This window comes from Anser anser, assembly GCF_964211835.1.
Source record: "Anser anser genome assembly, chromosome: 7".
Classification (NCBI taxonomy): domain Eukaryota; kingdom Metazoa; phylum Chordata; class Aves; order Anseriformes; family Anatidae; genus Anser; species Anser anser.
In genome coordinates, this window is record NC_139727.1 from 24,322,757 (window position 1) to 24,347,308 (window position 24,552).

The 24,552-nt window shown below is 38.8% G+C and overlaps 2 protein-coding genes across 2 annotated transcripts in view; both read left to right on the forward strand.

The window, feature by feature from the left end:
- Positions 1–3,161, forward strand: part of LOC310902322 (uncharacterized protein) — a gene marked incomplete at its 3' end in the record, with an annotated part of 38,876 nt that extends 35,715 nt beyond the window's left edge. Inside the window, exons 3-4 of the mRNA XM_083843678.1 lie at positions 2,056–2,106; positions 3,027–3,161. Coding sequence (XP_083699804.1) covers positions 2,056–2,106; positions 3,027–3,161 — 186 coding nt within the window. The remainder of the gene's footprint in view (positions 1–2,055; positions 2,107–3,026) is intronic.
- A 282-nt stretch (positions 3,162–3,443) lies between these two features.
- Positions 3,444–24,552, forward strand: part of TNKS2 (tankyrase 2) — a 28,991-nt gene continuing 7,882 nt past the window's right edge. Inside the window, exons 1-20 of the mRNA XM_083843627.1 lie at positions 3,444–3,724; positions 9,264–9,488; positions 10,510–10,605; positions 10,933–10,969; positions 11,285–11,360; positions 12,558–12,652; positions 13,825–13,891; positions 15,386–15,572; positions 16,766–16,887; positions 17,391–17,482; positions 17,566–17,644; positions 18,665–18,836; positions 19,562–19,641; positions 20,052–20,197; positions 20,614–20,779; positions 21,067–21,286; positions 21,571–21,680; positions 22,377–22,565; positions 23,337–23,589; positions 24,199–24,281. Coding sequence (XP_083699753.1) covers positions 3,523–3,724; positions 9,264–9,488; positions 10,510–10,605; positions 10,933–10,969; positions 11,285–11,360; positions 12,558–12,652; positions 13,825–13,891; positions 15,386–15,572; positions 16,766–16,887; positions 17,391–17,482; positions 17,566–17,644; positions 18,665–18,836; positions 19,562–19,641; positions 20,052–20,197; positions 20,614–20,779; positions 21,067–21,286; positions 21,571–21,680; positions 22,377–22,565; positions 23,337–23,589; positions 24,199–24,281 — 2,697 coding nt within the window. The 5' untranslated portion in view covers positions 3,444–3,522. The remainder of the gene's footprint in view (positions 3,725–9,263; positions 9,489–10,509; positions 10,606–10,932; positions 10,970–11,284; positions 11,361–12,557; positions 12,653–13,824; positions 13,892–15,385; positions 15,573–16,765; positions 16,888–17,390; positions 17,483–17,565; positions 17,645–18,664; positions 18,837–19,561; positions 19,642–20,051; positions 20,198–20,613; positions 20,780–21,066; positions 21,287–21,570; positions 21,681–22,376; positions 22,566–23,336; positions 23,590–24,198; positions 24,282–24,552) is intronic.

The following is a 24,552-nucleotide window of genomic DNA, read 5'->3' on the forward strand; positions in this document are numbered from 1 at the left end:
TTCTTTTTATGTATATATATATTTTTTAAGTAATCCAGTTTCCATGAATTCCAACATGCTTTTCTGTGCTTTTGGTGTCAGGAACACAAGCTTCTCCCTACCGCTAACAAGAATCTTCCCTAAATGTATCATGTGAACTGTCATCTTCACAGCAGGTCACCGCGTTGCTGAACAGTTCTCATGGTTGCTGCATACACAGATACAGCATTTCAATGACTACGTCGCCTACCATTACAGCTTGTCAGCACTGCAGTTGTAGCCCCATCTCCTGGAGGGACCACTTAGCTATGTATTTGATCATCTCTGCGATGCTCATTCTCAGTATCTCCAAGTTTCCTTTCATTTTATTGTGGTTTTTTTTCCCCCCTTTGTTTTTTCCAGAACAATATTTTATATTTTCCACTTTACCTCCACCTGCTGGTAAAACGAAGCTGGCCCATACAAAACCAGTAACTACAGAGATGGACTGGCAGGGGAAAGGAACTAGCTCCTGCTTGTTTAAGATGAGTAGCCAAAATACCTGGTAGATAGGATGCAAAGGGGAAGGAGAAAGTTAAGTTCCTTTAAAGCAGTGGTTGTGCCTACATCTACTGTTGTACAGCTGTACTGCTTTCATTTTGTGGTATGCTCTTATTGTTAAGTTGATCAGTCTATTTTTAAAAACTAGTTTGCCCTGACAAAGTCTCTGTTCATAGTTTTAAAAATATAGTAAGTAAACAGCAGGCCACTTCTCTTCAAAATTATCTATTTTCTTTATTTCTTTATAGGCGTGTTTTATAATTTCCTGATGTACAGCATTAATGACTGTTGAATTTGGGTTTTGGTTTGGTTGTTTTGCCAAGTCTCACCCAGAAATACTTCAAAAGGAGTAGATTTTGGAATTCTTCGGCAATAAGTTAAATGTCTGACCACTTGAAGTGTCCTACTAATTTTACTTTGCATCCCAAAGAAAGGCAAACCGCTAAGGAAATGGTTAGGAAGCACTGAGAAGTCCTCGCGGAGCCAAGGGCTGGGAGGTGAGGGCCGGGCCAGCCCTGGGCCTACGAGGAGGCCTAACCAGGCCGCGTGTACCCAACCTCCCCTTTTCTTTCTTGCCCTCTGGCGACCAACCAAGCATGCTTCTAAATAAATTGCTCAAGGACCCGCAAAAATACTCTAATGTCTCTATTAGAGCAGGCCATGCCACTGAAATAAATGTGAGGCAGAGGTAGAGCTACTGGTACGTCACAAATTACAGCCCCAAAATGGCAGTCACGGGTCTGTGAGGTGCTAATTGCGAGCCTCTTGGGTGGTGCTGGTAACAGTGGGGCCACAGCCCCTGCTTTCTCTAGAAAAAGCCCAACAGAAGACCAAAAGACACTGCTGAATTTTACAGATTATTATCTCATAAAAGAAATAAAATAAAACAAAAGATTTTACGTAATGTGAATCTGAAAAGTCAGGGTGACGGATTCAGGATTCGTCCGCCAATCCTGAAAGTTGGTAAGTCTTTGGCTCGCTGAACTCAAGGCTAATTGAATCCTGCTCTTGGAGTATGTTTTAAAATAATTTTCCATTCACAGAGACCTGCCATAGTTTTACACTCCAGTTGTCAGGAAGCCATACTGGGAAACGAAGTTAGGCCACAGGTGATTTAGAAAAAATAGCATTTTTCTAGCTTAACAATGTAGAAAGAAGTTCTTTATTTTAGATCCAAAATAGCTTATATTTTATAGTCAAGGTCTTCTTTGAACTCTCATTTATCTCCATTAGCATTTCATAATAGCTTTTGCCAAAGAAAGAAACATAGCTAGAGTTCATATTGAACTTGTGAAAATAAGTTCTAGTTCTTCTTTAGAGGGCCTGGGCAGCAAGAAGTGTTTGTATGGACACAGACATTTACACTTCCGCAGACACACAACCCCTTCTGCTTTGAAACAGAAACAGACAATTTCAAGATAATGCATTTGCTATTTCTGCCATCGGCATGAAGAAGGGGTAAGAATTCAAAAGCTTGTCTTTTTTTTTTTTCCAGCTACGCTAATAAGACTAATAAAATATATTTTCTCTCTACAGATCCTGTTTTTCTGCACTTCTAACATCACGGAGATGACACTCTTTACATGGGTAAAGTGAGAAGCATTTCTTAGGAGTGTCTTGTGATTTCTTTTCCGCTTATAGACTGCCTGCTTTTTTGCCAGATGTAATAAATAAATACGTCAGGCCTCTCTGAGGTGCTTTGGCACATGCCCTTACCAGAAGACTGGGGCTCACGGGGAGGACACGGTAACTCTCATTTCCCACCTGCACCACACCAGGAGGTGCCTGGGGTCAACTGGCATCCCCACTGACACCACCTCTCCGAAACCCCACGTTTTGAAGAGGAAAGATGATGCAGTGCTTTTCTGTCTCTGCAACAGGGCACTCATGACCTTCATCAACTACCTTTTCCAAAGTGTTTTTATTTACATATTATAGCATGAGTAGAAAAATACATTTAAAATATTACCAAGTTAATCCCTTTCTAGTTAGCTTGTGACCCTTATGGGATGGAGAAAGATGTTCCATTTTTCTCCAAAACCATGAATTGGCAAAGTCAGCTAACAGTATATCCCAATCTCTTTTAACTTATGTTGTATTATTTCCATTTTATAATTATTCAAGCACTTCCTTTTCAGAAATGTATTTTGCTATATAAATATGTAAGGATTTTCTTTGATGGCACCATGAAGTTCTTTGTATGAGAATGCAGTTTTTGTTGTGGAGAAGAAAAAGGTCTTCATTACCACATCTTGATCTACATGTGATTACTGTAAGCAGCAAGGGAATATTTATTCTCTTGTGGTACAGATCACTCGCTCTACATTTGCTTTTTTGAGCCCCAAATCGTCTCTTAAAAAGAAGGGAGGTTTGTTTTGTCGTAGTTCCTCCCCAACTTTGACAGAATTATAGACAAGAACTGTTTCGGGAAGGAGGTATGTTTTCTCTGTCATAGTTCCTCCCCAGCTTTGACAGAAGTGTAGAGAAAAACTGTTTCACATGAACAGGAATCCAGTTTGGAATGGCGTTACACAATAATGGACCCTAGGGACGGGACAAGAGCCAGTAAGGAGGCAGGAGGAGTTCTGTGCAGAAGACGTCGCCGGGACAGCGGCAGCCCCCTCAGCCATGGCCCGCTCTGAGAGCGCAGTGGCAGCCCCGGGAGCCGAGCCGGGGCCTGCGCCCTCCCCCAGCCCTCACACGACGCCCCGCGGCAGCGCTGCGCCGCCCTCTGCGCATGCCCAGCCCCTGGCTAGGCGCGTGCGCTCTGCGCCGGGTGCCCGCCCCTTCCTGCTGCAGCGAGGCCGAGGGCGGCGGTGCTGCTGCTACTGCCACTGCCGCCACTACTGCTGCCACTACTGCTGCCACTGCGTCCGCTGCGTCCGGACCCCTCCACCGCCATGCGCCGGGCCCCGCGCCCCGCCCCGCGCCCCGCGCCGAGGGCCGCCGCCGAGGGCCGCGGGCTGTGAGCGGGGCGCCGCGGGCTGCTGGGCCCGGCCCGGCATGGCGGGGCGGCGGTGCGCGGGCGGCGCGGCCGCCTTGGCTGAAGCTCCGGGCTGCGGAGCGGCGACGGAGCCGGCCCGGGAGCTGTTCGAGGCCTGCAGGAACGGGGACGTGGAGCGGGTCAAGCGGCTGGTGCGGCCCGAGAACGTCAACAGCCGGGACACGGCGGGCAGGAAGTCCAGCCCGCTGCACTTCGCCGCAGGTACCGGCCGGGGGCCGCCCCGCCTGCCTGGGGCTCGGTGCTGGGTGGCCGCGGTGTGGGCTGACAGCACGGGCAGGTGATCGCGGCCCCCGGGCCGCCTCCGTCGGCTTCAGCAGCCGTGTTTATTTTTAGCGTTTCGCCCACGGAGGGTGGCTGTCGGAGAACTGGGTTTCTAAGTTTTCGCGTCCTTATCGGTAACAAACAGGCTTTGTTAATTCAGCACTTAAAAGGCAAATAACTGACATCACAGGGCAACTGCTTCTGCTGGTCGCTGGCCAGAAGATTGTCTACCACCTTTTCAGACAAAGGCTTGATTGTGGCGGTTGTTTTCGTGTTGTTCCTCCTGGTTGCAGTGCAGTGTGAGGCGCAGGACCCTAAGGCGGGCTGGGTGCGAGAGGCAGCAGCTGCTTTTTAGCTAAGCAATATGGATAACTGATAAAGATGTTCATTTCTTCATTGAGTTATTTTGGAGAAGGTTTCTAATTAAGATGCCGCTTTTTCTCATGCAGCAGAATTAATGGATCTAAGTGCCTGAGAGCCTCCTTTGCAGGACAGCTGCATTTCGCAGATTTAAGATACTTGAGCAGCAACAGAGCCCAGAGGACAACTTAAAATATCCTGTCAGAGGAAAACAATTTTGCAGCTATCTTTTTATAAGTTTGTCCTGCGTGTTCACTCATAAGCTGTGAATTTCTAAATGAGTTTGCTTCACAGCCTTTTGGAGAAGCAGGAGGCTGTTGTTTTTGTTTTGTTAGTTTGCTTTTTGTGCCTAAGGTGTTTCTGATACAATGTAGCGATCTAGTTTACCTTTCTGGATAATAGTGGTCTGTTTGGGCTTTAAAAAAACAGAGCTTCAGATCTATAGAAAACCTTTTCTTTAAAAAAATAAATAGCAGTCAGTTCGTGTATCTGTTGGACTTCTGACACTAAGCGGGATGGTGTGTGTAAGTGGGAGAGGCTGTGGCCCTGCTTATGTCTATTTCAGACTTGATACAGAGAAATGAATTGGCTTTCTCGCAAGACTGAAGGGTATGCCAGAAGTTTCTGGTTAAAATGTGATGTAGAGTAAATGCATAATTTCTTGATTTAGTGCTCTGCCACTACTTCAGATCACTCGTTGTTGTCGGCATACCTGCAGTAGACTCAGTTTTAGAAGATGGACATAAGCAGCTCCTGGATTTGGGGTTGTTTTTGTTTTGATTTGCTTTTTCCATGTTATTCACAGTTTGAGTAATTCTTTTGTCTCTTGAGTCTAAAGGAATTACATTGCAGGAAGTAAAAGCAGAAGTCTGTTGTATTTTTGCTTTGTTTAGCCTAGGTGTGTGTTCTTAGAAGATACGTTACAAAACTTCTCTGACTAGTTTCATTCAGTTACAAGACTTTGTTTTATGGAAGAGGTGGAGCAGAACTGCAAAGATAGTTTACTTACTGCTTTTTTTCCTCTCTTTGGGGCACTCTGGAACCTGAACTTGGGTTTCGTTTTAATTGACTTTGCCCGGACCTTTTTTCCCTTACCTGGCAACTTAAAGAAAAAAAGTGTTTCATTTTACACCTGTCATTTTGTGTAGGAGACTTTTTTCTTTTTTTTTTTTTTGAAGAAGAAAGGTATTTTAAAAGTTTTTCCTGGGAGAGCTTGTCTTTATTAGAAGTAATACATATTGGGGTCTTGATTGCTCTCTGGGTTTTTGTAGCACACAGCAGCCCACCAGCCTTTGCAACGTGGAGGGCTCAATCTTCTCTCACCATTAGCTGCGTGTGTTTACTCAAGGGCAGTCAATCCTTTTCATTGTCAGCAGCGCGTTGTCAAACTGACAGTATCATAATGTTTTGGTGACTTGGCAATACCAAAATGCCCTTCCTGCAAGTTAAAATTCATCCAAAAAAAAACCACAGACAGCTGGGGCAGTGTCAGTGGAGAAGAATGAGAGCTCAGTTGTTTGTGTAGCTTATCCTGTCAGAATTAAGTGAATGTCAATCATGACATTATCTATACAGATGCACAGGCAAGTTTATGTGGTGATTAATATTGAGTATTTGTCAATTAAAAGTTTGTAACTTTTCAGAGGAACAAGTGCAGTGAGCTGCTCAGCTGATGTAGGTGGGAGAAGGGAGGCAGCTGAGGGCCCCTGGTAGCTCTGCTACTTTGCAGTAAGAAATAGTGTTTGTGATAATTAGACCAGTTACCTTGCACAGGAGCAAGCTGTGATTCCGTTTAGTTGGTCTTCTGGTGGGAGCTTGAGAGACACAAAAAAATTTAGAAGTAAAAATTTTAGAAAAAAAGTATTAAAACCGTTCTTGCAGCAGTGGACTAACGGCAAAGAGGAACTGTTCTGTCGGCAGTGGCTCCTGCCTGTGTCAGCACGGGCTGTCCTCTCTTTCCACTCACAGTGAAAGCAGGAGAGGCCATTGTACAGAGTTTGGCCGCCTCCTCTGTACACATACATCCTGTGGAAAATACTTCTGTTTCCATTTGTGGTGCTCTCTTGTACAAATGCTTCCCCGGAGCACTGAGGAGTCCCTGCTGCGTGCTTCTTGCTGAAGTGCAGTTACAGCAATCGGTCTGATGCAGGTGATCCCATCGCAACGTTAAAATAACAGCAGGTAGTTTGGAGATGTTGCTGTCCTTTTTGGAGGTGTATTTCAATTGGACGCTGGCTTTGCACTGAGAGAAGCTATGGGTAGCTCATGAATTGTCTGATTGAACCGATGTGCTAACCAGAGGGCTCCCAGGTGAGTTCTCACCTGTAGGGAGGCTTACCGCAGCTCGTTGTCCATATTGGTATTGATTCCTGCTCAGGCTGGTGGCTGTATTCAAAATGGTGGCTATACACCACAGCTGTGAGGGACAGGAACGCATTCTGCGCAAGAATGAGTGATGTTTACCACCCAGACGTGTAACTTCTAGACAGAAAGTTGGATCAGAGACTTTTCTAACATAGCTAAAGCGGTTTCTGGAAAACGTTCTTTGGTACCAAAAGAAGATACCAAGCAGTCTGTTATCAAATAGCAGCTTTGAAAATGTGTTTGCAGGACTGTGGCACTTGTGAAAAGTCTACTCTGAATAGATACTGTAACAATTTAGCAAATTTTCATTATGCATTCAGCCTAGAAACAGAATTTCTGGAATTTTTGAAGATGCAGGAAAAATTTAAGAGAACCTATGTAAGAAAAATAAGAGTACTTATGATATCTAGTTATGAAAGCTAGATTTGAGAATAGTAAAATATGCTACGTATAGTTTAATACACAAGTGATTCGTCTGCATGGGTATATATTGTATAGGTACTAATTTTGTGGGGCAGCAGAAATAGGCACTGATGTGCTGCGAATATGGCTTACTGTGCCCGTGCAGATAAATTGGTTTTGCACGGGTTGTAGGTCCGACCCAGTGCGCACCTAAGTGTGCTGACCTCCTGTTCTCCGTTAGGACAGGCCAGGTGCCTTCTGTTAATTATAACACAGTAACCATAACACTGAGAGCAAAAAGTGAATCTGACGTACGGGATGTGGCTCTTCAGAGGTTAAGGTGCTAGCATGCTGAGGTTGGCATTAATGAGAATGTATTCTGAAGAATCGAAGCACATCGCCAGTACGGTATTGTGCCTGTTGCTGTACTTTGGAGTTCATTCTGAGGTTAGAAAGTATCACAAATCGCTTTTATAACGATGAGAACTTCGTGGGGCACGTGGGGAATGTTTGAGGGAGGAGGAGGAAAGATGCGTTCGTGGCCTGCCTTTGGCACGTACAGCTTCCCTACAGAATCTCCTCTCGGCATGGCTAGCTGATTACGTTTGTAGACTTTGAACAATGAAAAGAATAGGATTGCAGATTCCAGAAATGGTTTTAAATTGCAATATTTGTTTTTTGAGCTGTTAGCAGGGGAAGTGAAAGTGCTTCGTGGTCCGGGATTTCAGCTGCTGTCAGTCTGGGAGAAGGGTCAACCGAATAGTTAGGTTTATTGAAGAACAGGCTGTGAGAGTGTTTGGTTGCAACAAAACTAAAGCCAAAAAGTTCAGTTGTAACTAAAACATGCTTCAGTGATTTTGTTATTGAAATGCTGCATAGTTGTCAGGAATAAACATAACTTCTAGGTTCTGCTTGCCTTGTCTTCTGTCTACCTGCTGAGGGTGGTTGGATGATGGCAAAAGTTCAAGTTCAAATTCACTAGCTCAGAGTACACTGGCGTTTGCAGCTGGAGGATTATTTGGTTTGAGATGAAGCTCAGTTGAGGAGACATCCCCACCAGTTCTTGACCTCTTCAGGAAAACGGTTTGTAACTCAGGTGTTTAAAGCACAGGAGTCCGGCATGCATGGGACATTTCCCAGCAGGTACCTGGCACAAGTCTGATACATCCCAATATATGGCTCTTGCCTGTGCTCACAGTCCCCAAGACCCGAGCAGGCCTTCGTGAAGCCTTTGAGGGAATGTTTCAGGCAGCGTCCTTTAGAACACAGGTGTATAGGCACGGTAGCTATAAGCAGAATTCCTAAGTCACGCTGGCTTCTTGTAAAGATACTGAAGAAAACATGGATACGTTTGGTAATAGTTTGAGATACTGCAGTATTTGCTGGTATATAAATGTGTGAGATACAGATGAAGTTAAATAGCAGTAGCCATAGAATTGGCTCGGAACAGCAATTACCTTATTTAGAATACGTTTCTAGCCCAAAATCAGCATATTTTTTGCTGTCCAGTAACTTGAATGACAGGATCGTAAAATTGCCTCAGAATGTGTGAGAGCGTTTTTGTGTTTCGGTCACAATCGAATATTCATAGTCAGATTAGGGATCACTTAAAATAGACTTTATGGACATCTTTCAGTTACGGTTGTGCATTTCTATAATATATTTCATCTATGGAGAATGGTCGGTCTCAGATACACTTTTTTACCTTCCTAAGGATTTTCTTAAGTGATCATTTCAAAGGTGGCAACTGTGTGTGCATTATGTTAATTAATCTTTAGAAAGCAGATAGCCATGCTGATGGTTTTAACTTGTAAGCAATGCTGTGCTTGCTTTTTATAAAAAAGTAATGTAAAATAAATTTCATGCTATGTGATTTTTTTTAATTTAAATAATTTAAAATATAAATCATATATGCATTGACTTGTAACCAATCACCACTCCTATTCCCTAAGCTCATCTATTGGTCCTTCTGCAAACTGGCTGCAGGTTGGCAGTGTTGTACAAAATATTGTTAGCTTTAATTACCACGTAAAATGACTGAAAAAGAGGTTTTGTTGTCAGTGTTCTGGTTTCTGTTGTTTTTCAAGAAGCTGTTGACTCGTGGGAGTTCTACCAAAATACTAATTGTTCAAATCTTGAATATTGTTTTTCTACTGATTTTAATATAATTTGGGGGGTTTCAAAAACAGCTTTACCATGTAAATGCTCCTTTTGTAAGAAATGCCAGTTTGGATTTTTATTCAGAGAGAAAATCGTTAAATCTTGGTTTAATACGGGTGTGTGGTGCAAGGAGTTTCCTTCTCCAACACCTTTTATCCTTGGCAGATGAGACAAAGCTCTTTCTCTCTTCCAGGTTTTGGTCGGAAGGATGTAGTTGAATATTTACTTCAAAGTGGTGCCAATGTCCACGCACGAGATGATGGAGGTCTTATTCCTCTTCACAACGCTTGTTCTTTTGGACATGCCGAAGTTGTCAATCTTCTCTTACGGCACGGTGCAGATCCTAATGCTCGGGACAATTGGAATTACACTCCCCTTCACGAAGCTGCCATTAAGGGCAAGACAGATGTCTGCATTGGTAATTTTCTTCCACTTCTCCTGTGACTGACTTGTTTGTTTGTGTTTGTTTTTTTTACCACAAAATCAAGAATCATTTTTATTCTATGAAATAAAAGACCATTTTTATTCTACGAAACCGTCAGTTTATAAGGATTAAAAATAAAAATCTTGTATAAGCTTAAATTCATATGTCAGTTTTATGAGGAACAAAGTAACTACAGTTTTTAGATCTGTTTTTGATAATTGCCTAAGTGTAATAATTCATGTTGACATCATGGGGGAAAAGCCTTAGTGATGGGATGGAGCTAGATTCTCTTCTGCTTCAGCCTAGACTCTTACATTGCCTTCTGCTGTTACTTACAGTGCAGTGGAAAGAATAAAACTGTTTTTTAATAATGGATTCATTCTATCTCTTTACATTGCAGTCATGTTAAATTAGCTAAGGATATGAACAAAATTTAAACAAGCTGAGTACATTATATTGATGAGGTCTCTTGACTACGTAATTCTTAAGAGGTAGGAAGGGGTAGAAAGGTAGAGAGTTTGAGAAACTAGTTTTTTGATTGTGTCGTTTCCTCCAATATAGTTTATTCAGGAGCACATCTGGAGAGTAGCGTATATATAACCTGGTTGGTTTGTCCCCAATATCAGTGCAAGGTCGATGAAGATGTACAGCCTTCTACTGCTGTGTACTGTTTAGGGTATAGTCTCTAATGGTTTTGAAGTAGTGTGCTCTGGACCTAATGAGAAGTAGCTACTGTTTTTGGGGGGAGGAAAGGGGGACAGTCTCAGTTTTCCAACTGAAGTTGCCTCCTGCCAGTTTCTGATTGTTCCGATTCTTCTCTGCTCTTTTCTAATAAAATGTGGTTCACTAGTTAAACTGTTCACAGGTAGCATTATGGAATTCTGACATAAAGAAGTTAAGAGGGGAAGTTTGAAATGATAACTGGATTTTTCTTTTGTGTTTGCTGCTTACAATATATCTCATAAGGCTTGTCTTGTAGAACTGTTTTCTCATGAAAACCTTTTGCATTTTGAAGTATTGCTGCAGCATGGTGCTGAACCGACCATCCGGAACACAGATGGAAGAACAGCTTTGGATTTAGCAGACCCATCCGCAAAAGCAGTGTTGACTGGTAACTGATAATTTTTAGATTACTTTGACTAATAATGCTCCAATGAATTTAATATTGGGGGGAGGGGCAGGGGGGGACAAAAAAACAAACAAAAAAACTACAAATATACTGTATTACTTTTTCTCTGTTTTATAATTCTAATTAGAAAATTCCCATATGGCCTTATTATCTCATTCATGCGATGCATTCTAGGTAAATACTTCATTGTACTGGTTCAAAACTGGACTGTCAAATTTTGGAAGTCGATAAATAGTAAACTTCAACTTGGAAACTTAACATGTATGGATATTTATTTAACAACTAAAGAAACTCCCTTTTGCCTTCCAGGTGAATACAAGAAAGATGAACTCTTAGAAAGTGCCAGGTATGCATTTTAATGGAAACTTCTGAGGTTTAGTTATTTTCAGAATTGTATGGGGCTTTGTATGTTATGAATATGTTTATTCATGAGCTGGCATTCCATCTAGATACATAGCTTTATCTGTTTCTGTGAATAAAACAACAAAGATAAATACATAAACACATTTTTTTTTTCGCTTTGCCCTTAATTCTGGCAATCCATAAGTAAATATATAACTTTAGAACAGATCTGCTGAACATTATGACAAGGAAAACATAAAAGCATAAGCTGCTAATAATTGTAACAAAAAGAATGCCTGTTTCATATCTTGTTTTTCAGGAGTGGAAATGAAGAAAAGATGATGTCTCTTCTTACACCGTTAAATGTTAACTGTCATGCGAGTGATGGCAGAAAGGTATTTTTGTTTGAAATTTGATTTAAAAACTTAGTTTCACACTTTTTGACCAGATTTTAAGAATATTTTAACATAGATTCTATTTTGTTTAATATAGGTAGGGAAAAAAGATTGTATATCTCTAGTACCTGTCCGGTGTTTGTTTTTAAACCTTAAAAGGAGTATGTAGGTATTTCCATGTGGGAGCAATAAACACACAGCTCACAGCTTTCAGTTGGAACTTCAGCTTGACCTTCATATCCGCAGTGATAAAGAAGGGAGGTCTTTTCATAGACTCTTACAGTTATGAAGAAATACAAGCAGGCCCCTTGCTTGTCATACACCCAAAGCAAGTTATTGTTGCTGTTTCAGAATGAGGTTATTCATCACTTTGGTAGTGGTATTGTTAAAGAACTACTTAAAATCGTTCAAAATCTCCATTTAAAAAAAAAAATCATACCCTAGACTACCGAAGTTTCAGGTTATTAAATACCTAATTTTGGCATCGTTATTCTTCTTGTTAAATATGTGTACACTTTCCCTTAAGTTTTGTCAAAACAAATTTTCCTGTGCAAGGCTTTGTGGTAAGATACTGGGATTTCTGGAATACCTATACATCGCTATTTTCTCAGCTTCTAATTGTGAGACTCATCCTCCTGGAACTGCACAAACTCATTGAGTTGATTGGTTTGTAAATGAAGAGGATAAGATTTTTCTTAGCTAATTTGTAGCTCTGCCCTGACTGGTGTTCTTGAATTCATCGGCTAGAAACAAGTAGAAGCTAGTCTGTGGAGTGGGAGAACTTTAAAAAAAAAAAAAAAAAAAAAAAAAGAAAAAGACCTGTCATTTATCAGACATACCTTGTAAAGGCCATGTTAGTAGTTCCCCTTTAGCAAGGGACATAGTTTTTCCCAGCAAAGCTTATAGACAAAACACAAAAACGGATTGTGGGACTCAAATTTGTTAAGAGGGCCTTAATCCCGGAGCATATTAATAACGAAATAAATTCAGGATTTGTGTTATTAGGACTGTAAGAGTAGTCAATAAAGAATAAAAATAATTACCAAATGTCAGATTCAAGCCCTCTGGTGTTTTTTTTTAGTGTTACAAGTATTTTAAGGACTTCAGTAATTAGTCCTGTTAACAAGTCTTGAAAAAAAAAAAAAAGAAGAAATTTGATTTTGTGTTACTGATTACTTCTATGTTCTGTTGTTTCAGTCTACTCCCTTACATTTAGCAGCTGGATATAACCGTGTAAAAATAGTACAGCTGTTACTGCAACATGGAGCTGATGTACACGCTAAGGATAAGGGGTAGGTTCATTTTTCCTTTATTCAGAATGAACAGAAAATTCCCAAAATTGAGGTGAGGAATAGTAATAGAATTTCTAAGTCCAGACCATTAATCTTTCTGTCATGACAAAAATATTAAGTTGAGTCTTAAGACTTATAAAGCAGGAAAATCTAAATTGAGCTGACCACAGGATATGCTAGCTTTCAGGTATCACTCCTCAGTTTGTCTATTTTATAAATAAAATACTTCAATAAATCACTGAGGAGTCAGCAAATATTTTAAATGTTGGATCAGTCTTAATTTTCTTCGTACATTTAAGTTTCTACACTTTTTTGCTAAGAGTAATTAAAAATTGAAGATCCGTTTTCCAGAGGTTATGTTTGGACTATGTTTTTAAGTATTTGTTTATCTCAGGATATTATCTCAGGAAATGTAGCAATCATATCATATGGCTGTGCTGAGTTTATTGACAGTTGCATAAAATATAATGAAAAACTTACTTTTAAAATGTGTATCTGTATACATTAAAGATTATGGAAAGCAAACTTTCAGTTTTCCTGAGATCACAACTACATAAATAGCTGTCTTATCAGGCATCTTTAAGTGTCCATTTGGTGTTTGAATTCACTTTTGTCATTTCTCCCTTACTAGCCTGCAGTGAAACAATTCATTTTGGGCAATTTCTCACTTCCTTCCAAGACCATTCGGTTTGTGAGAGTATGAAGCTGGCTTTAAAACCATGGTAGCTCTGCTGTTACTACAGAATGTTGTACAGTTACTTAAACGGTAGCCAGTAAGGCTCCTTTAGTTTCCAAGGGAAAAGATAATCTTGCAGCAATGTCCTTACTGAAGAAGGAAGTAACAACTGTCACTCCCGAAAGGTTACTACAGTTAGTCCTTCCTGATTAGGGTTCCAAGTCTCAGAAAAGCACTTTCATTTGCAGTCAGTACAATTTGTTTCTCATCTTCTGGTCATTTTCAGTGTTTAGTGTTCTGAAAAATACTGATGGGTTTTTATGGGTTCTTCCCCAGTTTCTTATTTCCCCTCAACTCTGTTTAAACACCTCAGATGCTGCTTTTTATAAAATGTTCAAGATGCAGTGTAGTGTTATTTGCAGTGTTCTAGATATTTTGCATAGTTTGGAATTGAAATAGGAGTACTAAGATAATTTCTCCTTTCTCTCCTGTATAGAGATTTGGTGCCACTTCACAATGCCTGTTCCTATGGTCATTATGAAGTAACAGAGCTTCTAGTCAAGGTTGGTCTTTGAAAAAATTAAAATAGGTTGTATAATATTAAATAAGAACAGTTTACAATAGATCGAAGTTGCATATTTTTCGTTCATTTTCAAAACTTGAAGAATGGATTCCTTTTGCTCTACGTGTTAGTGGTTATCAAGCTAGAGCTGCAGAATCTTCTGTTTGCAAGGAAGCTTTCCCCTTATAAATGTGCTTTCAGTTTTTAACTCTCTTGTCTTCAAAGTTGAATGTTTTACCATCAAGTAAGTACTACTGCTCTCAACCCTTCCACTCTCGCTCATTAAAAAAAAGGGGGGAAAGGGAAAAAACAAAACAAAAACTGAACAACATTGTGAATTAAACAATGGAAAAAATGCTTCAGAAGACAGTATTAAGGGATTTTCAGAAAGAATACTGATAAAGATTGTGAACAATTTACCATTAAAATGTAATCAGTTTCTTGAGGGAACGAGCATCACAACATAAATTCTTGCCCACCGTTATTCCCCTCACTCCAAAGAAAAGGTAAATCAGCTTTTATAATATAAATGAACTCTTGGAACTGAATTGGCTTATCTGGATTATGTTAAAGATAAAGTATGATGCACATTAAACCAGGGGCTTCAAGATGTGCCCTGCAAAAATCTGTGCCACGAATGGATTTTTAGTACTTAAAGGGGGCTTATAAAAAAGACGGAGAACAACTTTTTACATGCGCCATTTTTTTGTGTGTTTTGTTTTTGCTCCACAGGCCAGTTGTAGGGTGAATCTTTACATCTGTGGCACTAGACATAAAAAGTTACCTATCCACTACTGCATGTCTTAACTGTTAGGCTACAGTTGTAATTCCTATTGGATTTGTGCTCCAGTGAATCTTTAATTATTTTTTGTTAGCACTACAGTGTTAACAGGAGCAATGGGAATGAGCATGTCTGGTCAGACTTGCTTACAGGAAGAACTCACAGTGCCTGGAGAAGAATTATGTAGATATTAAATATCCAAGAGTATTACTTGCAGAACCTTGTACTTAATGTATTGATTCAAGATTGACTTTGAGCCTCTAGTGTCTGTTGGTTAGACATCTTGGCTGTCATTACTCAGGGGTATTTACAGAAAGTGTATTTATCTTAGTACAGGTGTTCACTGTAGACTTATTCTAGAGCAACAAGAAAAAGGAGCTTTTCCAGAGGTGACTCAGAGCAGGTGAATTAGGGTCTTTATCAGATGTGGCCTGTAGCAGAGCTCCTCTCTGATTTTTAGAGAAGAAAGTCTAGAGACCAGCCTGCCTTTGGCTTCTGTGAATACCTTTGAGACACTAGAGGATTAAAAACTGCAGTGTGCTGGAATATTCTGTTACATTGAAAATGAATGTCTGGAGAATGTCTTGGATACAGTTTGCATACAAGCTATGATTTTTATTTTAACAGTCTACTGCATTGAAATGAATGACAGAAGCCTTTTTCTAATAATCTGTTTTTGATGTTGCATCTTTTTTTACCCTTTTCCTTTTCAAGCATGGAGCATGTGTGAATGCAATGGATCTGTGGCAATTCACTCCTCTGCATGAAGCAGCTTCTAAGAACAGGGTGGAAGTTTGTTCTCTTTTGTTAAGTTATGGTGCTGACCCAACACTGTTGAACTGTCACAACAAAAGCACCATTGATTTGGCTCCAACGCCCCAATTAAAAGAACGATTAGCATGTGAGTATAAAGTAAGACCAGTTCTGCAGTTTTAGATTGTAATATGTGCTGAGGTTTCCTGCACAGTGAGCTGCCAGAAATGAGATCTGGAAAATGCTTACAGTTTACAAGTTAATTGTGCAATATTTGGTAGTACGTTTCATTGTTTATAATTTGCAACTGTTAGATCTTCTAAACTAGAGGAGATAGAGATTAGATGTTAGGTGGAAATTCTTTACTCAGAGGGTGGTGAGGCACAGGAACAAGTTGTCCAGAGAAACTGAATGCCCCATCCCTGGAGGTGTTTGAGGCCAGGTTGGATGGGGCTTTGGGCAGCGTGATCTAGTGGAAGGTGTCTCTTCCCATGGCAGAGGGCTTAGAACTTGGTGGGCTTTAAGATCCTTTCCAACCCAAGCCATTCTATGATTTTATAATTTTGTATGTAGGTATTTAAAATAATTGTATGGTCAGTTTTACAGTCAAGTGGCCGTGGTGGTTTTTATAGCTTCACTGAACGCACTTTCCCTCACAACCTCGCCAGTGTGCTTTTATTTTCCACACGTAATCCTGTCATTGCATCAAGGCTGTTGAAATACTCATTTTTTATTCCACTATAGTTTGTTGGAAGAAAGAAAAAACAGAATTGTTTAAAACGTGGAATGTGTTTTCAGTATGCCACAATCACCAGAAGTTCAAAGAAATTAATGAAAGGCATAGATTTTATCCAGCGCACTAAATGGGTTGAGAAGAATGCCCTTATTCTGTCTTAGAGTGGACAAATAGTAACTTTCTGGGGTACATTGAAAATAATTGATAAATACTATGTTTGACTTCACACTGGCAACTAGAAATGGTTTTCCAAAGAGAGGTAACAAGTAAAGTTATCCTTTGACTGGTACATATGCAAAGAGTGGAACATAGAACAGTGGTGAGTGAAATAGATCTTGTTTAGCCAGCGTGGATCTCTCTAGCTTTGGACTGGAAACAAGTGCATTCTTGTTATGTTTTAACTTAGCTAGTAAATTCTGTCAAGTGATATAGAAGCTTTAAGTCTGAGTTGAAATTTTTGCACCATGGTCTGCTATGTGGGGAGAAGCCCCTTAAGTGTCCTACCAAGAAATGAAATGAATGTATAATCTCAAAGAATCAATATTCTTGATCCTTGTAGAGTTAAGGAATGTAACATCCTGTTATGTATTTATTTCTTTTTAAAGATGAATTCAAAGGTCACTCCCTGCTACAGGCTGCAAGAGAATCAGATGTAGCTCGTATAAAGAAACATCTTTCTTTGGAGACGGTGAACTTCAAGCACCCTCAAACACATGAGACAGCATTGGTAACGCTTCAGGATTTATTAATTATTTTGTATGTATTGTGGCTGGCCTAAATATAGTAGGCAATAGTTTAGAACTCGTGGTTTCATTGTCAAACAGTGTCATTCTGACCAACCTGGAACATGAAGTGTCCAGTTAAAAAAAAAAAAAATGGGAAAAAAAAAGTTGTTTAAGGTTAATGTTAAGACTAATAACTTGCCTGTTTTTTGTAAGTTATCTAAATTACTATTTTTTTTTCTTTTCCATATAGTAATCTAATTTTAAGCAACATCAAGTTACATGTTAGCTTTGTTTGTAAAGCTTTGCTTTCTAGCAGTTAGTGAAGAGGGAATTTTGGAAAATACCAGAGCCCATGTGGAATCTCTTGAATTATAAAGAGAATTATCATTTCTTTTTCTGTTGCCCTTGCACACAACCAACTCTTTACTGCCAGCTGACTAACAAGTAGTAAAACCTTATGTAGGTAGCTAGTTATTAATGCTAATTTTTTTAATGTGTTTTTCAGCACTGTGCTGCTGCATCTCCATATCCGAAGCGAAAACAAGTGTGTGAATTGCTACTGAGGAAAGGAGCCAACATCAATGAAAAAACAAAAGAGTGAGTGGTTACAAATGAATGCTCCTGTTTGTTTAGAAGATTTTGAAAAATACATTTTAAATTACTCTTCTTTTTTTTTAAAGCTTCTTGACTCCTCTGCACGTGGCATCAGAAAAAGCTCATAATGATGTTGTCGAAGTAGTTGTGAAACATGAAGCTAAGGTACAAGTTACTGTTCATACCTTTTGCTTAGGTTTTAACTTTTGTATAGGTTTTCATAGCATGAGAATAATTTAGTGAAGTGTCTACTCTGCTATCCGATTTGTTTTGAAAGGTTATATATTTATACACTTAAGACACAGACCGCCAATCAATCCGTCAGTACAGCCCTGCACATTGAGGCATTGTCTTTATTCCTATTTTATAAGTTGTGTGGATATAGTTCTGTTTACTGTTAACTGAAAGCTCACAGAGCATGTTATGTGCCTTATTGTCCAGTAGCAATAATACTGTTCTTTTTTTAAATAAAAATCCATGAACAACAAGAGGTTAGTCTGAACTGTAAAACAGGTAGACTTTGTGATGTTGTGTGCATTAAAAAAAGAGAATATAGAAAGCAGATACTCTGTCATGCTCTGTAATTTTGGGCTTGAATTGGCTAAATTAGGAGTTGAAGTTTTTCGTTATGGAAATTTGGATACAGCCTGACTGCTGTGAACTTCATAGAGTGATGATCAAAATCCATGGAACAGTATGGAATACAAGTAACCTTTGGGTACATAATTTTAAATTGTTAAATGCATCTTGGTTACCTTGATTGCAGCACATGTGAAGTCTTTAATCTGAAAGACTACTGTTTAGCCAATATAAGCAAAAGCCATTTTACATACTGGCACAAAGGTTGTCTGTTGCCATGAGCAAAATTTTGGACTACGTCTGTATGTGGTAAAACTGCTGTAACTGTTTGTTCACACTGTGAATCATTCACATGATTCCTAAAAGAAGGCTATTTTTCCTCAGTAAATGCATTTATAACTTTATGAACAGCTTATATTTTAATGTTATCTTCTGAAATGTTGTGGCCTTTGAAAATATGTGGCCTTTGAAAATATGCTGAAAATGTTGTTCTAATCAAATTAAGAATACATATGAAGTTCTCCCAGGCTGTAATGAAAAAATACAATAAAAACAATGTTAGAAAAAAAATCTTAACGCATTCTCAAGGTTCTGTTTTATTTTTAGGTTAATGCATTGGATAATCTTGGGCAGACCTCTCTTCACAGAGCAGCACATTGTGGTCACCTTCAGACGTGCAGGTTGCTGTTGAGTTCTGGATGTGATCCTTCCATTGTGTCTCTGCAGGGCTTTACAGCCTTACAGATGGGGACTGAAAGTGTGCAACAGCTACTACAAGGTACAATCGATTTATTCAAGATGTACTTAGGAAGCAATGTGAATTTAACTTGCCATTTCAAGTGCTGCAAGGAATAATAGTGAACGCAAAAAGAAGTACTTTCTACAATAGATAAAAACGGGTTTGGTTTGTGCAGTTCTTATTCTGTAACCACATGCACATGAAAAGGTCCTGCTTATAATGATAATGATTAATTATCCATTTATTGATTAATGATTCCATTTAATCTCTAGTGTTCAGGTGCAGATTTTCAGAGGTGCTCAGAGTGTTTAATGCTACAGCCACCTGGAATTACTTTTGTAAAAGTCCTGACGTAGGGAGGGTAGAATCTTCTATGTAGGAAATGAGTTTCAAAGAAGTAGTTGTTGTGCATTTGTGAGCAGAGGCAACGGGATATATAGATTTTCATGACTGAGGTTTAGTTATTGTACACACAGGTAAGCTTCTTGTGATAGTCTGATTCTGAAACTGAATGCTTAATTGGTTCCACAATACTCCTATGTGGGCAGGAAGCAAGGCAACTTTTTAAATACTGTTAGATGATAGCTATGGTTGTACATCTTTAAAAAAGAAAAATATGGTAATAATTCTAAAAAAAATTGTCGCTAATTAACTTTTTTCATAAAATCCTCGATTTCTCTTAAATTCATGAAATGCAGAAATGATTTCCTGTCTTAAATTCTTTCAAGTTACGGTTAGGTCATACAACTTCATTTTTTTTGCAGAAGGTATCCCATTAGGTAATTCAGATGCAGATCGACAATTGCTGGAGGCTGCAAAAGCTGGAGATGTGGATACTGTAAAAGTAAGTTTAAAGCTGTCCTAAAAATAATTGGGAATTATATGCCAAACTATAATTTCTAAAAATAAGCAGTACTAAAACAGCAGATCAACAGCCCTTCACTGACTGTTTTAGAGTTACGATTCTTGTCATCTGTAGTTTTCTGCAATACAAAGGTTTTAGGTCAAAATGTAATGTTCACCACCTCCTAAAAGTTGTATTCTGTTCTTACATAAAAACTGGAAATAAGTCACAGGTGTGGATTTGGGAGAAGGGGGTAATTGTTTTTTCATGGGAATGAAAAGTAAAGTTGTTATGTAAAAATAAACTTTAATGGAACTATTTTTCAAAATCAGATGTATAACAACATTTATTACTAAAAGTGTTCCTACGTTACGTATAGTGATGTATATTTTGTCTGTTGGGTTTCACAGAAACTATGTACGGTTCAAAGTGTGAACTGCAGGGATATTGAAGGCCGTCAGTCTACACCACTTCATTTTGCAGCTGGATATAATAGGGTATCTGTTGTTGAATATCTTCTTCAGCATGGAGCTGATGTGCATGCAAAAGATAAGGGGTAAATACTCAAATTTATTATATATTTTCATGGCAATTATAACTGATGGTATCTGTCAGTTCTGATTATTGCTAGCTGATATGCATCCCGTTTTTCTTCAGATGCTCATTTGTTCTCAGGGACAGGTCTGTTACAATGGAACTGTTCAGAATATCCAGAAAAAAATTTTTGCAGTACTTGAGAGTAGTGTTAAAAATTTTATACCTTGTGTTTTTAGCTTTCTTCAGTGCTACTGCTGATGCCATTTATACTACTTTGGGAGCAGATATTCCTACTGTATTAGACTACAGTGGAAAATCTAAATTAAAAAAGGGAGGGGGAAGGGTTATGGTTTAAGGTACATTGTGTTTTAGGTTTGTATCTCTTTGTGAAAAAAAATTTAATTTTTTAAGGTAACTTTTAACATTTTCTTCCAGCGGACTCGTCCCTTTACATAATGCTTGTTCATATGGTCATTATGAAGTTGCAGAACTGCTCGTTAAACATGGTGCAGTTGTCAATGTAGCTGATTTGTGGAAATTCACTCCCTTGCATGAAGCTGCAGCGAAAGGAAAATATGAGATATGCAAACTCCTATTGCAGGTATTACGCATGCTGGGGGAGATTACTTTCTCTTCTTTTCTGTTGAGCCTGAAATATGATTGTACTTCTTTGAGAAGTTGGCTTGTGGTTTCTAAATGACTGTAGGTAAACATTTTCAGTAGAAGGAATGCTATTTGCAAGTATGTTGTTCTTTATCACAATGTGTGGAAAGCTCTCTGAAAGAGTCAAGTGTATGTCAGAATAATTGTTCAATAAGGCATAAAATACGTAAGATGCAAAATGTTTATTCTGTTCATGTACTTACCATCTGGTTTTGATGTGCACAGCATGGAGCTGACCCCACAAAGAAAAACAGAGATGGAAATACTCCTTTAGACCTTGTTAAAGATGGTGATACTGATATTCAGGACCTACTTAGAGGAGATGCAGCGCTACTAGATGCTGCTAAGAAAGGTTGTTTGGCCCGGGTTAAAAAGCTGTGTTCACCTGACAATGTCAACTGTCGGGACACGCAAGGACGGCATTCAACACCACTACATTTAGCAGGTCAGTGTTTCGTTTAACTGATTGGATTGGAGTTAGTAGTTACTGTCTGAGCTTACTATGTGTAAGCAAGTTTAAAAGTTTAGCCTCAAGCTAGAGGAATATGTATTTCTTTTTTTATTTAGAAAAAAAGTCCTTAATTTAGTATTTTATGCATATATTTCCAGTTCTCTCTAGCCCAAGAGTGTCTTTTATTGCTTATTGAAAGAAGTTTAATTTCTCTGTAGCTTGTTGAAGGAGTTTTTAAAGGTTTATTGTATTTATTCTGTCCTTTTAAAACTTTCCAGCTGGTTACAACAATTTGGAGGTTGCAGAGTACCTGTTACAGCATGGAGCAGATGTGAATGCACAGGATAAAGGAGGTTTGATTCCTCTGCATAATGCTGCATCTTATGGGGTAAATGTCTTGGACTTTCATATGATTTATTTTCCTAAAAAAAAAAAATTCTTTGACAGTATAATGAGCCAATACTCTAGAAAGCTTTTGTTATCGAGTTGTAATATAATCTTCTTTGCAAAAAAGTAATTCAGTCGTAATAAGCTCATTGTTATAAGCGAGGGCTTCTTTGAATTTGTAAAGTAAAGGTCTGAATTGCCAGAGCTGAGTTTTCTGAACATGAACGCTTGCAAGGCCAGCAGACTGAAAGGTTCTCCACAAAACATATTTCCATACCTGTGCTGATTAGATCTTATCCACAAGATCTTACTTCCTCTTCTCTGGCTGGTGTTGAGACAATAGTTGTGTATCAGGATCTCTGTGTTTGGATCAAGTCTTCAAGCAAAGCAGCTGGAGTACTTTCCAAACCAGAAATTTTAATTCAGGCGCTTTTCCCTTAGGTTCCTCTGGGCTTGGAATTCTGTTGTAGTCTCTTCTTTTTCGCAAGAGAAGAAATCTTAACTTTTTTTTATTGGAATATAATAAAATAAGTCAGGAAGAAAACACCTTGTTTTAAAACTTTTTATAGTAATTGCAAAGTAAATGCATTCTAATAAAAATTCAGAATGATGATTACAGAGAAGTATCAGTAAAAGTTCTGAGTTAGCTTAATACACTGTATTACCTTGGAATTTAACAGGTGGCTTTATTTTTCAGCATGTAGATGTAGCAGCTTTACTTATAAAGTATAACGCATGTGTGAATGCTACGGACAAATGGGCTTTCACACCTTTGCATGAAGCAGCCCAGAAAGGAAGGACACAGCTTTGTGCCCTGTTACTGGCACATGGGGCTGATCCTACGCTGAAAAACCAGGAAGGACAAACACCTTTAGACCTGGTCACAGTAAGTCATGCGGCTCTTTTTGGGGAATCTGTATTTACCTTCTGCTTGTGGCAGCTCTTATTAAAACTATCCTTTTAAAATACACTAATGGGGGAATTTCTGCAGGGTTTAAAATGCTGTGGGTTTTCTAATTTTATATGTGCCTGGTAGGGAAAGTCAGTAGAGCCTTTTTAATCCTTTAGATATCTTGTTCAAGACTTATTTCAAAATGGAGTGGAGAGAAAAAAACACAAAAGGAGTTTGTACTTATAGGTTGATGCTCTTACTTCAGTACTTAAATTTTGACAAATACAGAAGTTGTGGCAATCAAATGTAAGCAAACTTTGTAGCAACATAAATTTAGGAAACTATCTGGTGGTGAAGTTCTTGATGTGTTTTTCCCCCCAAATATTATAATACAATCCAAAGCTACACTCGAGTAACTCTGTTTTATTTCATAAATTCTGGTTGGCAGTAGAAACTTTTGCTAGATTTTCCTAGAAAATGGATCTTATTTAGCTGTCCCTAAGGTTTTTGTTTTAAGAAATACTGAAGTCATAACTGTTTGTCTTATTACAGTTTGTATTTTTAAACATTTTACAATTTCATTCGTGCTATTAGCACAAAAGGCTGTTTGCAAACTGCATTGTAAAATGTATACTTGTTCCAGTATGCAGTTATCTGTATTTCAGTATACTTAGGAATAAGTCTGGAATAATTATAATGCATTCTAGGAAAAACAACTGTGTAAAAATGTTCCTATGTTTTAATAAATTGTCTTCTCATATTTAGGCAGACGATGTCAGCGCATTATTGACAGCAGCAATGCCTCCTTCTGCCTTACCATCTTGCTACAAACCTCAGGTTATAAGTGTGTCTCAGACTACGGGCTCTACAGCTGATTCCCTGTCTTCTGTTCCATCCAGTCCATCCAGTCTGTCTGCTGCAAGTAGTCTTGACAATTTGTCTGGTAGTTTTTCTGAACTTCCATCTGTTGTTGGTACAAACAGCTCAGAGGGAGCTACTGTTCTGGAGAAAAAAGAAGGTGAGGCTTAGTTTCTACCATATGATAGAAAGAATACGTGTGTGAAGTTTCCCATAGATACATACAGTTACTGTGACTTACAGTATACAATATCCCTGTTCCTTAAGATGTCATTAACGAAGAGCAGATGTCTGAAATCTTGTACAAGATTTTTAGTACTTTCCCCTTCCAGAAGATCTTAAAAAAAGGCTCCTTTTCCTCTGAACAGACTCAAAATGGTGAATTGTGTTTTAAAAGAGAAGTCAGATGAAGCTTGGCTCCATACCAAGCTGTGTTTTACTACAAACTTGATCCAGTTTCCAAGAGGTTACTGTCAAATCAGATATCCTGAAATGGTTACTTCTACAGCATGTTAGTTCTGAAAATATTTGTTGTTGTAGCATGCGTTTCTGGTAGCTAGTTAGTTGCTTATCCTGTAGAGGTATGCATACACACTGTATGTATGTGCACAGATGTTAGTACCATTGGTTAGTGACACAAATATTTATTTCCAGTCTTCACAAGACCAGGAATTTCTGTATCTCCCATTATTGCCACAGACAGCGCAAGATGTGTATACTTATATAATACATACACGAACGTATGTTCTGAGTTTTTCTTCATATCCAGTTTCAGGTGTAGATTTTAGCATAAATCAGTTTGTGCGGAACCTTGGCCTCGAACATCTTATTGACATATTTGAGAGAGAACAGGTAAGTAGACACATTTATGTCCAGATGCTCACCTAGAAAGCAAGGGAATAAATACTGACCGGTTAGAATAGTGTAATGAGACAAATTTAAAATGAGTCAATGTTTCAACTTGAAATAGAAGGAAGGAAAAGGTTGTAACTGTTTTTTTTACTTACTATATAATGCATATGTATATTAACATATGTAATACCTATCCTTATTTAAAAAAAAAGGGGGGGAAAAGTGCCTGTATCAGTTTGAGAGTATAGGCATGTTTCCTTTCAGTGGTATA